Source organism: Carassius auratus, chromosome 44 (assembly GCF_003368295.1).
Source record: "Carassius auratus strain Wakin chromosome 44, ASM336829v1, whole genome shotgun sequence".
Lineage (NCBI taxonomy): Eukaryota > Metazoa > Chordata > Actinopteri > Cypriniformes > Cyprinidae > Carassius > Carassius auratus.
Genome location: NC_039286.1, coordinates 12681719 through 12700665, shown reverse-complemented (window position 1 = coordinate 12700665; position 18947 = coordinate 12681719). Strand labels below are relative to the sequence as shown.

At 34.9% G+C, this 18947-nt stretch overlaps 2 protein-coding genes across 2 annotated transcripts; both read left to right on the top strand.

The window, feature by feature from the left end:
• Window positions 1–620: 620 nt before the first annotated feature.
• On the top strand, window positions 621–8200 carry mturn (maturin, neural progenitor differentiation regulator homolog (Xenopus)). The gene is made up of 3 exons (XM_026232483.1): window positions 621–1104; window positions 4833–4955; window positions 5762–8200. The coding sequence occupies exons 1-3, from the start codon at window positions 934–936 to the stop codon at window positions 5867–5869; spliced, it is 402 nt and encodes a 133-aa protein (XP_026088268.1). The 5' UTR covers window positions 621–933; the 3' UTR covers window positions 5870–8200.
• Window positions 8201–10123: 1923 nt separating this feature from the next.
• On the top strand, window positions 10124–17185 carry znrf2a (zinc and ring finger 2a). The gene is made up of 5 exons (XM_026232482.1): window positions 10124–10733; window positions 16049–16147; window positions 16293–16398; window positions 16480–16548; window positions 16630–17185. Exons 1-4 carry the CDS (start codon window positions 10454–10456, stop codon window positions 16541–16543), a joined length of 549 nt encoding a protein of 182 aa, XP_026088267.1. The 5' UTR covers window positions 10124–10453; the 3' UTR covers window positions 16544–16548; window positions 16630–17185.
• Window positions 17186–18947: the final 1762 nt, after the last annotated feature.

The window sequence follows — 18947 nt, the reverse complement described above, 5'->3', positions numbered from 1 at the left end:
CTGCTCAGATAAAGATCCATTATTATTAACTCTCTCTGCTTTTCAGGAGCCCTTTCACATTTATAATATCAAACCTTTTTACTTCAGTCCTAAAAATGGACTAGCCTATATTAAAAATAATACAAAAAAATTGTGTTTCATCTAAAAATCTGAAAAATAAAGAAATGAGCAGATAAAGGACAGACATCAGTTTGTATTTTGTGTGATTAATCACGGGTTCCCAAACGAATACTGACCCTAAACCTGCTTTGTTCAGAGGTAACACTACCAAACACTGGACTAATGGCGCCCTCTAGTGGAGTAGCATAGAAAAAACTGAAATCTCTGCAACCGTGTGGAAAATTAGTCATATTTCAAGATTATTTGGGACTTTTCGGTGTGTTTTAAATATAATACAACAAAATGTAATGTCTATGATATAATATATTTATAGAACAGAATATTCTTTAATGGGTGAGTTGGAATAAAGTTGAACGCAAAGCAGCCAACAAAGCACATGTCCAGCATATACTTGAATGGATATAGCTACTATATATGATATGATATGACATGACCTTTATTATGATTACTGATAAATTTGGAAAATATTCGGATGTGTAAACAGTTGGGAGAAAGGCTGTCTCTTTAGAGATGGTTCCTTATGAAGATGATGACGATGGGCTCATGTGTTGGCATGTGACGTCATCCTGCCAAAGGACAGGCGTTGTTCTCCGCACGGGAGGACTGAACCGGGTCCGGCCCTCCTGGTCCATTTCAGGAAGACTCTAGTACAGGCCGATATGAGACAGTGAGAGCGCAACAGAACCAGCATCATCTGCGAACACCATGACGACGCAGCCTTAGTGCTCAGCATCAGCATCCTTAGCATCCTCAGCATCATCCGCGGCTCAGGTGCGCCGCTGCGCGCGTCCGTCCGTCCGTCCGTCCCTCAGGATGGAGTTCAAAGAGCTGGTGGACACCGCCGAAAAATGGTGCTCCGGTAACCCGTTCGACCTGATCTTCGCCGAGGATGTGGACGAGAGGCGGCTGGACTTCTACGCCGAGCCCGGGATCTCGTTTTACGTGCTATGCCCGGACAATCTCACCGGAGGAACCGACAATTTTGTAAGTATGACATAATCTAGTAAGATTCTCGGGGGTGGGGGGAGCTGTGCGCGTCCCCGCGTGCGCGTGTGTGAACGCTGTTGTGTTCGTAATACACTCGTTTCTCACAGAAAGTACTATGGTAAATCAATATGGTTTCTGGCCAAAATGTATTTTAAATATCTGCATGGATGCTGTAGACTGTGGAGCTCAATTCAATGTATTTTTAAAATTGAAAATATATCCAGTTTCAACCTATATATACCGAAATATATTTCAAAATGTATTTCAGAGGCAAGAAAATACTGTGAAAATTATGATATTGTTCTTCAAATGTATTTTTGTATGGTGAAATTAAATGCTTTTAAAAATATTAAATGCTTTTAAAATATATTTATATTTTATAATTTTAATGAAAATGTTATTCATAAATATACAAAATATATATTGGTAGAAAAAAAGCAAAATATATAAAATAAATATATTGAAAGAAAATATATATATTTAGAATACAATTTGAAACTTAAAGCAACTTTTTTTTTCAACATTTTTGTACATTTTTGTTTTTTTATGGGATGGTGTACATTACAATTTAATTGGAGAATTACAGAAATATGAGGATGGTAATCATTCAGTAACATGATATATATATATATACATATATATATATATATATATATATATATATATATACATATATATATATATATATATATATATATATATATATATATATATATATATATATATATATATATATACTGAATACTATCACGTTAAGCTGCTATTGCTGAAAAACGTTTTATTTTTGCACGTTTTGAGGCCTTTATCTCAAATCAGAAGAAATGATGTCATCTTGACTGCAGTAGTCCATACATGCTTAGCTGGGTTTTGTGATGTGTAAGATGCAACAATTTCACTTTAGAAGTTTATTATCCGGTATAAACTGATGAATGGCCTGGTCAGACAGGCACGGGTCATTATTGCAGGTGTTTTATCAGCACAAAGTTCTTATGCACACAGTTCACTAGACACTGTCTCAGAGGAATAAATAGTGCAGATAATCTGTTTTTTTTTTTTTTTTTTTTTTTTCTGTGCTGTGATGTAGTAAAAACGAAAGCTGCAGAGTTCTTGTGAATGTCTGTTAGATGCATGTTTGCTTTCCATTCAGGAATCGGTTTAAAAGTTTGAAATGAACCAAGAGAGTTTACTGTAGTTCTCTTAAAACCTGTTAAAACTGTCACTCACGTTTTTGAAGATAGACATGAATGTGCATGATACAAACCTAAATTTTTATAATTCACGACTGAAAACATTTTGTAACATGATTTTGATGTGCCATTTACATGGTAATGCAATGTCTGATTTTAAAATGGGTTTAAAAGTATGAATTTTGAGATTTTATGTTTTCAAGTGATATATAACTTCTGATGATTTCTAAAAAGTGATAGAGAAAAAGGCAATGAGTAAGTCTTTTTTTTTAAACAAAGGTCAAAGCTCCTTTTGTAAAGTAGATTTCTGAGGGTGCACTCTTGTCATAAATTCATCTATTACTTTTCCTACATAATGTTTAACAAAAAATATTGGTAAAATATATATTTGGGAGTCTTAGACCTTACCAACGGTATATAGTTTGTCAAGATTAGATTAGATTTGATTGTAATATAGTATAGTCAACGCAGGCGTCCAGTATACGGGACGGGGTGACATTTAACAGGTTAAATCACACCACATTACCAGAACACATCTAACCGCTGCACAAGAGTCCCAGAGCTCAGAGAAATATCAGCACATGCACTGCCAGAACAGGGATCTAATTACTCACACCAATCAATACACGCTTCTTTTGGATCACACACACAGATTCAACTGTATTAATGGATAAAAACTACAGTGGATCCAAAGAGATAGAGAGAGAAAGAGAAGGGGGGGGGGGTCAATGTATAAATAATAATAATAAAAAACATTTTTGATTTGGTGTAGAAACAACTTTCACTTAAAAACTGCTAGTATATTTCACAAATAATTACAAAGAAAGAGCAAGTAATATCTTGAATATAAATTTTGAAGTGGAAAGAATGAAATAGTACAACACGCTAAATGTAAATTTCAAAAAGTTGACTTTAAAATAAAAAGAAAATGAACCAAAGAAGGATGCTGTAGCATAACTAACTACAACTGAACTGAGTTTTGTTGCGCTCCTCTGGTTTGGCCTGCAGTGTTTCCTGTTCCTGGACAGATGCATAAGTATAAAAGCCTGTCTCTCTGGAATCAGTTCTCTTCAGAGCTTCAGCATTTGTTCACAACACAGTTTGAGCGGAGATCCCTGGAGAAAGAAAGATTGTATAGAATTCATTCACCATATCAATATTAATAACCTTTAATAACAATTGTTGAGCATTAGAATTCAGCAGAATTTTAGTTCAAGTGTGTGCCTTCAGCATCATTAACTGTTTTCTTCTATTTAATAAAACTATAAGGTGTTACACACACTGGAATTGTGTAAGCTTATTTTTATTAGAATTCTCCCTTCTATTTTATTCTATTCTATTCCCTCATTAAACATTTTTCCCAAATGCAGTTTGGCAGAAGAAGATTATTTGGGCAATCTACTGAAAAATGGTGCCTCTCACTCAGATAAATATAACAGGACAAAGAGTTTTAGTGTCCCAGATTCTCTGCTGGAAGCTCAGAAGAATTCCTTTTAACCATATATGGACCCATTTTATAAATCCAAAAGTTAACATATATCAGTTTGAGTTAAAATATATATATTTTTTTACATATGCATATTTTAAGTCTGGAATTCTTCCTATTGCAGATGCTTTCTAGAAATCTGTAAAGGTTTTCATAAATATGTAAAACACTATTTACTGTGCTTTGCAACTCCATAAAGCACAAATATAAAATTTACTGTACATTTATGCATTTGGCAGGCGTTTTTATACAAAGTGACTTACATTGCATTTAAAGGTGCTGTAGGGAACTTTTGTAAAATAAAAATATATATATTTTTTACATATTTATTAAACCTGTCATTACGTCCTGACAGTAGAATATGAGACAGATAATCTGTGAATAAATCAAGCTCCTCTGGCTCCTCCCAGTGTCCTATTGCCATTTGCAGAAACTCCATCGCTCCCGGTAAGAAACAACCAATCAGAGCTGCGGTCCGTAACTTTCTTTGTGTTCAAAATGTAGAAAAATGTGTATAATAAGCGAGTACACCATGAATCCATTTTCCAAGCCGTGTTTTTAGCTTGTCCTGAATCACTAGGGTGCACCTATAATAAGTGTTAATATTCGGACTATTTTAGATTGCTTCGGGGGTACCGCGGCGGAGTAACCCAGTACCTTTGTGATTCTTCATAGACATAAACAAAGAGAAGTAGTTCCGGCTACAATGTTCTTCCGCAAGACGCAAGCAGTTCTGTTTATTAACCGCTAGAGCGTCAAAACTTCCCTGCCGCAGCTTTAATATAGTTTTTTTTTTTTATCAGTTCATGCACTCAGTAGGAATTGAACCCATGACTGTGTTGTTGCTGGCGGCATGATTGACCTTCAATGTAAAGTCTATATATGAAAAAATTTGGTTGAAAAATGGCAGAATAAATATTTATATGCACATAAAATTAAATATAAAATTAAAATCTTATCATAAAGATCATAGTATTTAAACATCATCATCAACTGTAAATGCAAATCTTGAGCTAAATATTTGCTGCTGGTGAAATGATGTGTGTTTTCAGCATGTGTGGAGTGAGAGCGAGGACTGTCTGCCGTTCCTGCAGCTGGCGCAGGACTACATCTCCTCCTGCGGGAAGAAAACACTGCTGGAGGTACTAGACAAGGTCTTCAGATCCTTCAGGCCTGTAAGTCTCTCTCTACATTTAAGAATAATTCTAAGCACAATAAGCAATTATACAGTTCCTTAGTTTAACTTTGTAATGCATAAAGTTTCCAAGCATCCAGTATAAGCTGTGAATTCTCTGCATACCCAAGTCATTTGAGAGATTGGGATTTTTGAGTATTATTACTATAAATTCCCTTGGCATTTGAGGTGTAACATAAGCCTTACATAATAAGATGTTGGAAATATGCATGCAACTGACAATTTTCTGCAAATCTATGCCAGTTACAGAGGACTTTGGCGTTGGCGTCTGTACTCTATTGTGATTATTGTTGCATGGTCTCATTGGTTTGTTGGCATGCGGGAGATTTCATGCACAAGGAAAGCTGAATTGTCACATTGTATCCGATGCAAAGCTAAAAATGCGACTACAGTTGTAACTGTATATTTTCATGTTTTCTCTAATAAAGCTAATGCATAAAGTTCACTGAAAACATATCTTTTTACCTTTTTTGGCATAAACAAAGTGTGTTGATGGTATTTAGCAACATGCTTGAGCAAATTAATCAAAGTTAACATTTCTGAAGATTTCAGTTTTTCTATTTATTTTCCCCACACTTGACAAATCTTGCATGTGTGACGTGCACAGATGTTTTTTTTTAATGTGACTGATGCAATCAAGGTTTTATAACCAGAACGATCTGTTTGGAATCTTATAATGGAATCTTTGGAATGTCAATGCATGTTACATTTGAAAATGTAATTCTGTTCTGCTCTGCTTTGATTCTATTCTATTCATTATGGAATGATTGTGCAATTGTCCTGCAGCTCCTGGGTCTTCCAGATATTGACGATGACACATTCGATCAGTATCACGCAGACGTGGAGGAGGAACCAGAGCCAGACCACCAGCAGATGGGTGTGAGCCAGCAATAATGCCCAGCAGAGAGGCTCCGCGCTGGGCCACAGTCTCTGCATCGAGCCCTGCTCTCCTAATCTTACTCACCTGGCTCTTCTTACATACACAAACATACACCACACCATTAAACCCTTTAAGATCTGGACAGCTTTTCCTGCACCCTGATTTTAACTTAAATGATCTCTATTTTGGTCTATATTATTTCACATTAACTTCTCATCAAATTCAAGCAGAGACAAAACAAATATCTCATTCCCAGCCTTTATAATTTATATATAAACCTGTCATGTGACTGGATGTAGTAGATCAGAAACTTATGTTCAGAATGGGATACTAGTGCACTGTATACTGCTGCACTGTTGGCACATGAGCTCAGTACTTTGCATGTTTAATTCATGGTGTTGTCAAAAAATTAGGATGTTTTTGCATTTCGTATCCAATTCTGTGGTAAAAACATTTGAATTTTTGATGGTCGTTATAACACCCTATTGATTCATCAGTTTGGAAATGGAAGGTAAATGATGCACATTTTTATCAATTCTATCAATCTGGAATTTCTTGCAAACACAAAATTTACATGCAAAATAGTTAAGGTGGTATACTAGTATGATATTCTGAACATAACACTTGGGAATTTGCTTAAGGTAAATAATTAAGGAAAGTCCTTTTTTTGTGCACCGATGAATTGTTCACAATGAGACCAGGAACTTGTAGTAAGAAAGTAAATATGGTCAATTATTTTGATTAAATGTTGATTGTAAAGAATCTAGATATCAGTGAATAAGACATTTTACCCCAGGTCTTGTGCTTTAAATCTCTCCAAAATACCTGCTAAATGACAAATAACCAAAGCTGATTGCAAGTGCATACAAAGTATCTGTGGTCAATGATCAAATGAAACAAGATCAGAAGGTAAAGTCTGATTATCACTGGGACAGAGGTGATGGAGTCAGTGTGTTTTTGAGTGGGTGAGACGTTTAAACAGACGCTTGATTAATCTTCTCTTTGCCTTTATTGTCTTTTGATTGTATTAATCAACTTCCAGTTAACTCTAGAGTTTAACCAGAGAAAGGTCAAACTGTGTCAAAAAAGTCTAAACTCTTAAAATAAAGGTTCTTCTGCGGTTCGACACTGAATGCAATTCTTATCAACATCCATTTTTGGCCTCATAGGGTTCTTGAGTTGATATGGACTTCCTTAAAGGAGCTCTATACGATTTTTACAAAGAAGTCTATCAGATGTTTGTACGCTATCTGGGTCATAATCTTTCGAGTTCCTAATGAGTTTTGTGAGAAGGGGCGTGACCGAGCCACACATTTTGGTCTGAGATGTGCTGCTCCCGTGCAACATCTAGTAGTTGAGAAATCATCACACATTTAAAGAAGGCGTTAAAGAACCAGAAACTGAATAGTTGTACTTTTAACATAACATCAAACTCTAAAACCTGGATATCACCAGAACCTTTATTTTTAAGAGTAGGCTTATATGAGCTGATTCAGGTGACTGCTGTGTAGTGGTCATGTGACCTGATGTAGCAGTTGCCTCGACCTGTTTAAAGCATCATTTATCTGCTGTCATTTTATTTGATGGAAGGACAGCCACAGGAGAGGTCAGCACAGAAACAAACCTGTTCCTCCAGGACATATTGTGTGTGAATTTGCTGATGTTACACACGTGGCCGCTAAACTTCTGCTTCCATAGTGTCTTCCTGCACAGCCCCAGTCAACAGTGAAGCGTATGAATTATACCAACATTAAATGGAAGTGTTACTGAGATCAAAGCTGCTGTTTTTATGTAGTTATGTAACAGCTCTGTACCAGATTGTGATATTTATTTTATTTTACTGTTTATTTATTTGTCCAATGATCTAAACTTATCAACTTTGCCACTTTTTGTGCAATTTTAATTTCTTTTGCCTGACCATGTTACTTCATGTAACTTAACTTTTAAAAATGTATTTGTTTGTGTATACGTATTATACATTTTTTGTTAATCACCTGACTGTCTTCATTGTGTAACAGTGAAAGCTTTATACCAGTTTTGTGATTTATCTTTTATTTATTATTTCTGTTATTTATTAGCATTTATCTATTGCTATTATCAGCACTTATTTATTTACTCCTTTGTGTGTGTAAATCCGTATGTGGATGATATTTTCGTCACCTTTATAACTAATAATTTAATTTCTAAGAAGATTGTTCATTACAGTGTGGTATTTGGAAATATTGTTATTGATTTTAGATGAATGTTGATCAGCCTGTTGAGTCATTTAGAATTAAACTGGAGTAAAATTCGTTTGGGTCAGCATGAACTGTAACCTGAAATTCAACAATTAAATTTGAACCTTATGAGTGTATTCTGTATTTCTTATTTTTTTCATAGCAATGTTTTCATAACTGGTTAATCCTTGTGTTTTTCCCCACACACCAGTAAGCTGTTATTCTTCAGCACATCACATGAAACGCTGGAATTTGTTTTGATGAAAAGTTTACATGTAATATTGGTGATTAACAGGGGTGGTTCTAGGGTGAGTGGAGATCCGGGGCTTAGCCCAGAAAAATCCATGTATGTGACTTTTTATTTTAATAAATCAGAAAGATTTAGGCCTACCTTGTTTAAAATATACAAAAACAATAAAAACAAAAACAAATTTAAAACATTTTATTTAAAGTATTGAGGAAAATACATTTGCTTTTTGCAAACAAAAATTAAGAATTGCAAAACAAATGAAACAGCGCGAAAGCATTGATTTTGCAATACATATTTTCCATGGTCATTTCTATTAATTTATTTGCGACGCTGCTTTTATTTTGCGAGTCAGTCTAGTTTGAGCTTGCGATACCATTTTTCCTTTGCGCTTCATTTTTCTGCACGTCTCTCTGTGTGGCACTGTTTTGACGTGAGGGTGGAGTCAAGGGACGGGGGCGTGTACAACATGCCTCCATGGAAGTGACGTCATCGGCCCGAGACGCAGCTCACTGATCCAGGTCCTGTCATGATGAGCAGAGATTTTCGAGTTGATCGTTTATTTTTATTCAGTAGCATAAAAACATTCATGTTTTCGTTTTATTTACTTTATTAACAAATGTATGTGTATTAGCAGCGTTTGCTCAAGTTAAAGAAGTTGTTAACATGAACATCTGCTGTTTATTTCTTTCGATGTGCACACTTATGTGTATTGGGATCCAAATCATTTGAGTCAGTTCGGGAGTTCGTAGCGGGTTCGCGAATCATTTGAGTCAATTTGGTGATCGCGTATCATTTGAGTCAGTTCGGGAGTTCGTAGCGGGATCCCGAATCATTTGAGTCATCTGACTCCAGTTTGGGAGTTGGAGCGGGATCGCGAATCATTTGAGTCAATTTGGTGATCGCGTATCATTTGAGTCAGTTCGGGAGTTCGTAGCGGGATCCCGAATCATTTGAGTCATCTGACTCCAGTTTGGGAGATGGAGCGGGATCGCGAATCATTTGAGTCAGTTCGGGAGTTCGTAGCGGGATCGCGAATCATTTGAGTCATCTGACTCCAGTTTGGGAGTTGGAGCGGGATCACGAATCATTTGAGTCAATTTGGGGATCGCGAATCATTTGAATAAGTTCGGGAGTTCGTAGCGGGATCGCGAATCATTTGAGTCAGTTCGGGAGTTCGTAGCGGGATCGCGAATCATTTGAATCAGTTCGGGAGTTCGTAGCGGGATCGCGAATCATTTTAGTCAATTTGGGGATGGCGAATCATTTGAATAAGTTCGGGAGTTCGTAGCGGGATCGCGAATCATTTTAGTCAATTTGGGGATGGCGAATCATTTGAATAAGTTCGGGAGTTCGTAGCGGGATCGCGAATCATTTGAGTCAGTTTGGGGTTAGCAAATCATAGCTGTATATGGATAGGCATTTTAACTAATTTAGTAGCTAGTTATAATTACGTTTTCCAAGCTTGTTTAGGTGTGAAATGTGAACTGGTATTTTTGTTTTAATGATGTGCCTTTTAACAGCATCAAGTATATTCAAAAACTAAAATCTGTGCCTAAAAAGTGCATGCATCTAGGCTGATGTAAAGTTACATGATGAAGTCATACTAGTGCGCGTGTGCATTTTGAGTGAGTTCTTTCACTGCATTATTCGGTGTATTCAAATGCATATGAATGCATGTGAATGATCACAAAATTCAAGATATGAACCCTTAGTGCCAAAAGGGTTCTTTCTTGTCTTTGGAGTTGAGTAAAGAACCCTATGGTTCTATATAGAACCCCAATGATCCCTTTCTTCTATCAGTTTGTTGTCAGATTGATGTTAATTAGGCGTTAATGTTGCGAAGTTGCAAGCGTCCCACTCCAGTTCAGCAGGAAGCGCTCGCGCTCCGTGATAAAGCAGCAGCAGAAGCACCATCTCATGTGATCTTTCTTGGGCGTCTGTTGGAGTTGGTTTGCGGTGTGCTCGACTGGATTTACTCACATCGTATGTCGGAAGTGTGCCAAGCTGTTTACGCTTTTCTCTTTTGCGCGTTTGGTGCATGTTTTGCATGCATCGGTCACTATAGTTTTGCGCGTCTGGTTGAATTCGAGTCTCTTAGGTTTTGTAAGTATTTATAGTGTTATACAGTCAGTATGGGTCCTAAACAGAGCAGTCCGTCCGGAGGGGTTCGGATCCGGTCTTATTCCGGTTCCGATTGGTCTAACTCTGACGGGCGAGCTGCTATTCTGCGCTATTACGCGGGCGGTTCGACGGGACAGATCGGTGAACGGGTCCAGTATTCATCGCAAACACCCGGTTCGTTCATCCAGAGCGCCGTTATCCCGACCGGCGGCCGGAGAGATGAGGCAGACGGGCAGAGGACGCTTCTGATCGGCTCCTTACCTGCACACCTCACACCTCACCTGCTGGGGGGTAAGACACTGGACACACTCCCAAACTCCTGCTCATTAACATCACAGAATGCATTTCACTTTGGGCTTTCCTATATATTGTCATTTAATTCACATTGTTGATCTCACATAAGGAATTAACTTATTCTATAACCTTATCATAATTACAAGTATTGTGATATGTACTAATATATTAATGACAATCTGGTTAATATATTCAAATAATGCCAATAAGTCGATAATAATAAAATATATTATTATTAGCTTATTAGTCTTATTTGATAATATCAAACAATATCGTGCATAGTCGTATGCATTATAATTCACTTTATATAATTAATTACTCTATATGTTTATAATAATCACAAGCTCACATGTGCATTATGATAATATATAATGCACGTTATTGACCATAGCTCATAATTATTCCATGCACATTAGAATAAGGCTTATTGGCCTTATATGATTATTCCGCTTTTTAATATGCAAAATATAGCCGAATTATAATGTATAAAATATATGCATATGCAGAATATGAATAATCATAAGTAATCACAATACTACTGATAGCCTATATTATAATATATTGCTTTTTGTCCTCAAATTATTATTAAACTTTTTATATGACAATATCACGGTAATATATTATAATTAATCTCGTTGATATATCTATTTTGCTAGCACCTGACCACTTAATACTAGCATGCATACCTATTCTTTTCTATTCTATTCACTGTAATTTATTTAAAATAAAAAATATATCATGCATATATGAACTTGTATTATAATGTAGATTGACCACATATTGTTGTTCGGATAATGTCAATAACTCCTTAAATGTACTGTATTACAGTTTGTTTTATTGGTGTTATATGACAATATCATAGTTGTATGCATTATAATATATAATAGTGAATCATTTAGACTTTATATGATGTATTATCTTATTATATGGAACTTATCTTAATCAAGCTCATACGTGTTAGTGTATATTGTAATATATCAGTCATTATAGGTTATACAGTATATACTTCAGAATTTAATGCAGATTATTGATGAAATCATAAAATTATGGTATAATGATGCCAGTAATTGAATATATGTCCATACCTTTTTATTATAATGTACCTCACTGGTTCTATACGATTACCTGCTTATTATGGGAGCTTTCATAATAAGGTCATGTGTGCATTACACTGTATTTTTATTTGATGAAGGGATAGATGTAGCATGATTGAGTGTTGTTTTATGGCTCATGTGTTGATGGTTTTATCATTGGTAAATGTGTGTGTTTCTGCACATCATGTTCAGAATGGCCTGCGATCAGAACTGTACGGACACTGTTGATTCGTTGTGGATGTTTTATTGTCTCAATACACAGAGACTTCCTTATCCAAGAACAAGACTACATGGAAATGTGGTCCTTTAACATTCCTGATGTGTTTTTGTGGGTTGAAACGGGTGATATAATGCTAATGAATGAATATTGTTTGCAAGGTCTGTCTTTCCGGATTACATTGACTGAGAACATGAAGGTCAACCTGCAATTTTTAATTTTTGTGACCTTTGAGGGGCAATAAACATCAAACATTAAGAGCGTTTGGTGAGAGGTTCCAGATTTTATCTTAGTGCGATAATGACAGTTTGTATTAAATAAATGCTTGATAGTAGGTCAGATTGATAAGGACAATTTTGCTTATGGGTGTGAACATGAGTAAAACGTCATATTTGTCAGCAAGACATTTATGAGCCATATTTCCTGTTGAAATCCTTTTTATGAATCATGTTTGCGTTAACTGAATCTTTTTGAGGTGATTAGCCATTCTCTGACATAATTCTATAAAATAAGAAGAATAGCAACCTTAAAACATTTTTTCTGCTATTGTAGTTGCAGAATCAAACACACAAAAAATTATTAAAGATGACTGATAGAATTGTGTGTTGGAAGTGTCGCAGTGTTTATATTTTTCATGGAAATCAACTCACAAATGCTGTACTTATACGGAGCAGGGATAGCAAAAACTGAAGGGACATTCTGCGCTCTGTGTCAATGCACAAGATTTGGGTCAAACTGGAGTGTGAAGGTTAAAGTGCAGGAAGCATGTGTGTGTCATGTGGCTGCTCCAGATGCAGTGTGTTCAGTTGGATCAGTGTGTTCTTCGTCAGTTCACATGCTGAGCTTAAACATGAACATTTGGACAATACAAGTTACAGAGAACACAAACCGAATATGCATTAACCAAATTTTAGTGTCTTAAGTTAAATTCCTTATGCATAAAAACTTCCTCTCAGAATAATAAGAGTGCAAACTATTTTTCTTGCATTTTCTGTGACAGGGGTTCAGAATTTTGGGGTTGTTATTTATTTATTTATTTATTTTACAGTTTTTCTTAATAGCTTAAAAACATTTCTTGAAATTGTGCCTTATTTTCTCTAAACTCTAAACACCAATCCATAACCTCTCACCCAATTCCCCATACTTCCTATTTTCAGGTCAAAATGAATCTCTCCACTCAAAACCCTTCAGTCTTGCTGTAAAAAAAGAAACTTTGCCCTCAGACATGACACACATCCGCTCAAAAAAAAAAAAAAACACTACAACACAGTCTTACACAATAGTGAGATCAACTCATAACACTGTCTTCTTTTGGCAATCATGAGCTTGAGGGTGTACAACTGTTGAGAAATGTGTCTTTGTTTTGAAAACTGAATGAATGGTTTGGAAAATTGGACCAAATGAGTCAGTTCTAGTGTGTTAGCGATCAAGAAAAACTGCGACATGAATTTTAAATGGTTATTTTGTGATGAATACTGCCAAAAATTGACTATTATGAATTGAAGCTTAACAATGAAACAGTAGGTCCCTATTTGACTTGATTTTGTGGTATTGTTCCTGAATTGCGAATTTCAGCAAAAACTCACCTCATGCATAATAATAACTGACCAATCATTGGTCAGTACTCATCAGTACTCCTGTACATCCTTGCCAAACAATAAATATATACAGTAGACATCTTACCTTGGGGTCATTTAAGACAAGTTGGAGATGATCCTAAAATAAGGAGGTATGAAATGCTTTAAGGGCATTTCTTTTTTTCAGGAATTAAAATTCTTAGGTTTATTGATTCTTAGCAATCAGTAAAAAAAAAAAAAAAAAAAAAAAAAAGATGAAAATTCTTATGTTCTTGGGAATATAAAATATTCTTAAGTTTATTTTTAAGGTGTAAAATAAGAAAATTTCAGTTTCAAAGAATTTTATTCGTAATGTGTCATGAATATGGCCTCTGATCTGATGTGTATGCCATATTAAACATAATAGAGAGTGGTTTCATTGGGACAGCAGTGATCCTTAAGCAACCTTTGTTTTCATAACTCAAGCACTTGTTTCACTTCGACCTTTAACCTCCTGTCAGAGGAGAGTCAGATAGTGGTTCCTTTGATTCCTCGGGGCCACAGACACATAATACACACAGCTCTGTCTTATACTGGCTTCTTGTAAAAGCTGTATATGTCTGTAATCAGTCTGGAGATGCTGTCATGCGTCAGAAGCTCCTCCCCATCAGTACACAACTGACTAACCTTTAATTTTATTTTATTTACTTCCTGTTAATGTTTTGTCAGTACAGACTGACACTGATTAACAGGTGTGTGTGTGTAACCAAGCACTTAAATGCATTTATACTCTCAGTGATAACATTTGCCCTGCTTAAATAGTTAGTTATTGACGGGTCAATGCAGTAGTGGTTGTGAATAAGTTCTCATTATTATTAAATGTGAATAAATGCAATGAACAGGAAACATGTGCAACAAACAATCACACTTCATTTAGAATATAAATAGTTTTTTTTTTTTTTTGGTTTTCAGTTTTTTTTTCTGTATATGGCCATCAGAAATGCATTGTAATTAAACTTTGAGCTCATTGCTCTTTATTGTATTCTGTTGCATAATATTTTTGCATTGTGGAAAGACTGGGGTGTTTAATGCACAGAATAAAATGCAACCTGTTACACAGATTTATTTTAGCTTGTTGGGTAAAATGTTCAATGCATAATATATATTGTATACATATATATTGTATAGGAGTAAGAAAGGATTAATTAAATATCCTCTGTCTATATTAATTCAGGCATACATTTTGAATGCCTACAGAGATTTCTGTGAAGAACTTTATAGCCTCATAATGAACTTTGTTTGAAATAAAACAAACATGTTGGCATATCCAGCTTTATAATCATTCAGCCACGTGAAGCACAACCACGTGCCGTGAGTTTTATGTATTAGATATAGTTCATATTGTGATAACCTGATAATGCACAGGAGATCACTACATTTTTACAGGCACAGGAACTAAATGCTGTGTGATTCTAATCAAGTGACCTAAAAAAAAAATACACTTACCAAACACACACTGAAATTTTTTTTATGTTGAATTTACTTAATTGTATTACGTCAAGGGGTTGCACTAAATAAATTTATCTAAATCCAGATATATTTTTTTAAGTTGAGTTTACTTAAATTTTATAAATTGGTTGTACATTATATTTTATACATTGAGTTTATTAATCTCTTTCAGTAGTTTCAGATTAATTATATTCATAATTTTAGCTAAACTATTTTGAGTAGAATATACTCAAATTAATTGTGCAACCAGATCAATTTAATCGTTTAATTTCTACATATTTAAATTAATTTTAATCCAATATTTTATTTATTTATTGTATCTTTCATTAATTTTCAGACAAATAAAGCAAACCCAATATTTTTAACTCTAACTTTATTTTTTAAGAGATTTTAGCTCTCCCAAACAAGAGTGCCTGTATGTAACTCAATAGTCACCATTTCTCAGAGACCTCAATACATGGTACACCACACACAATGACGGTAACAATCAGTGAATAGTGTTGGAGTATAAATGGGTCATTTTGAGTAGAAAATGAACTTCAGGCGTCACAAAAATGAATGTCACTAAAAGTAACATCAAAAGCAACCATAAAACTGTGAAAAATTTAACATTTTTAATTATTCATGCCCCAGTGCATGATGGGAAATACACTGAAAAAAAATGATTCATTGAATTTACTAAAATAATTAATTAAATATAGCTAAAATAAATTGATTGCAACCACTTACCATAATTTATTTTAGTAAATTCAATGAATCATACCATCATAATCATAATTCGTTTAAAACCAACTAATAATTATTAATTAAAATCAAAAACTAAATTTGAATGGATTAAACTAGCAAAATTGAATTACGCTTTATTTAATTGGGGCCATAATCATTTTTTTTCAGTGCAAGTATGTGGATGACTTTTGTCTCTTCTGTTTGTTTCAGCTGGATTCGACTGTCCCATGTGCTCAAAGTTTGTCTGTTCTGATGAAATAGATGTTCATCTGCTCAAGTGTTTCTCCAAACCCAGACTCCATTATAACGGTAAGAATAATCTTCACTGCAGCTGGTCACTGTCTTTCTGTCTTAAAACTTGTTTTAATGCAGGTGTGACACAACCGCGGCCCGTGTGTCATCAGCTGCTTCTCTGATGCTGGTAGTGATGTTGTGAGGTTTTCTCTGTCTGTAGATGATGTTTTGTCCCGGGACTCTGGCGAGTGTTCGATATGTCTGGATGATATGGTTCAGGGGGACACCATCGCTCGACTGCCCTGTCTCTGTGTCTACCACAAAGGGTATGAGAAACATTCACTATCACAGTCATACACACACACACACACCTGCTGTGGAAATCAGCTCCTCTTCTGCTCCTCCAGGTGTATTGATGAGTGGTTTGAGATCAACAGATCGTGTCCAGAACATCCCACAGATACACATTAAAACAGGTCAGTGGTTAGACAATGGTGCCACCAAGAAACCAACAATGTTGGAACAAAAAATCACAAAGTATTTTTTTCTATCTGCAGATGATCAAATAAAGAAGAGCAGCAGAAAAGGGCTCAGCTAATATTTTCTCCATGATCTGACTCGCTTTGACACTAGATGACGAATCCATCACTATCTGAGACTTATATGGGTCTAAAACCTGCTGTGCCAAATCAAAATGAAATGTTGCGTATACTTTGCACAGTTCTGTTAGCAGACCTGAAGGCTGTTTTACAGTAATCTAGCTGCCATCTTTACCCATGATGCTCTTCGGAGATCAGATGGTGGACTGCAATACTACTTCAGTAACATAACAGCGGTTTCATGATCGATAACCACAAGATGAAACACATTCTCCTAACAGGACTTTCTGTTCAACTGTTTTAAACCAAAGGAAGAGATGTTTAGAAAAGAAATGAATATAGAGGACGATGACCATGGAAGGACATGAAAGACCGAATCAAATATATTTTCTGTACACATAGGTTTTTGAAATTATATTTAAAATAGATGAACCAGTTGTAAATATTTTTGATAAATGCTGTTAATTTTTTTTCTCAATGTTATTAATGTCATGTATAAATAAAATCAAAGAGCTCTGGGATGTAAAGAAGTGCAATTTTTTGCTTTGATTCTGAATGACTATTAATCTGTCCAACAACATAAGGTGTTTCTATACTATTGATTTATATTGTGTGTGTGTGTGTATATATAGAAATATACACACACACACATGTATATATTACAGTTCAAAAGTTTGGGATTAATATTTTAATGTTTTTATAGGCACTTCTGTTCATCATGGCAACACTTATTTGATCAGAAAAAACAGTAATATTGTGAAATAATTTAAAATATTTTTTTTGTTTAATATAGTTTAAAATATAATTTATTTCTGTGATCAAAGCTGTATTTTCAGCATCATTTTACTGCACTCTTCAGTGTCACATGTTCCTTCAGAAAGCATTATAATATGGTGATTTATTATATCAATGTTGGAAACATTTTTTTGTATTCTTTGTTGAATAAAATGGTAAAAAGAACAGCATTTATTTAAGATAAATATTTTGTAATAATACATGCTACCAAAAGTTTGGGGTCAGTATTTTTTTTCTTTAAAAAAATTAATGCTTTTATTCAGTAAGGATGTGTTTAATTGATAAAAAGTGATAGTAAAGACTTACATTATTAGAAAATATTTATATATAAAATTAATAATTATAATAATTAAGCAGCACAACTGTTTCCAACATTGATATTAAATCGGCACATTAGAATGATTTTTGAAGGATCATTTGAGAGTGAAGAAATGTCTGATGAATATTCAGCTTTGTATCATATAAATTATATTTAAAAGTATATTAAAATAGAAAAACAATATTTTAAACTGTAATAATATTTTACAATATTACTGCTTTTTAAAAAAAAAAATTGTTCAAATAATTGCATGAACAGAAGAGACTTCTTTAAACCGCATTAAAAATCTTACTGATCCCAAACTTATAAACAGCAGTATACAGAGATGAATTAAACAGATGCATTACTGGTATTGGATAAAACTTTAAAGCTTAGGCCTGCCATCATTTAAAGCTCAGTGTGATCACATAAACATGAGCTACTGATATTAGAAACTGACCAAACACACAAATTTTATCCTTACAGTTTTATTATTTAACATTGAAAACATCAGTGAAGAATGAAATTGATCGAAGGTCAATAGATGAACGAGTCTGCTTGCATTTTGTGATATTGGAAACGGCGTGAACAAACTCCAATAGCTAGCCACAGAGGCACTCCGGGGCAGGGTTGCCAGGTTTTCACAACAAAACCTGCCCAATCGTGTTTCAAATGGTAAAAATAAAAGTTTTATTGAGGCCCAATATAACATTATTGGCATCACTTCAATCCTGGACATGAAAAACAGCCCACGGCAACATTGTTCAAGTAGCCCAATTCTGTGTGAATGCACATTTTAGAGTGGTCTTTTAATGTGGCCAGCCTAAGACACACTTGTACAATAATCATGCTGTCTGATCAGCATCTTGATATGCCACACCTGTGAGGTGGATGGTTCATCTCAACAAAGGAGAAGTGCTCACGAACACAGATTTAGACAGATTTGTGATCAATATTTGAGTTTTGAGTTCAGGTTATGAAAACTAGTTGCAAAAACAAAAGTGTTGCATTTATAATGTGTATGTTCTTCTTCAAATGTACATTTCTCTGTCTACTTTTTTTCAGTTCTCTTTCACTCTCTTCATGCTCATCTCAGACTCTTCTTGTTAGTGTCCCTTTAGCTCAATTGGTCGCGCATTGCGCTATCTCTTCCCTCTATTAAACCATTTCTCTTCTTTTGATG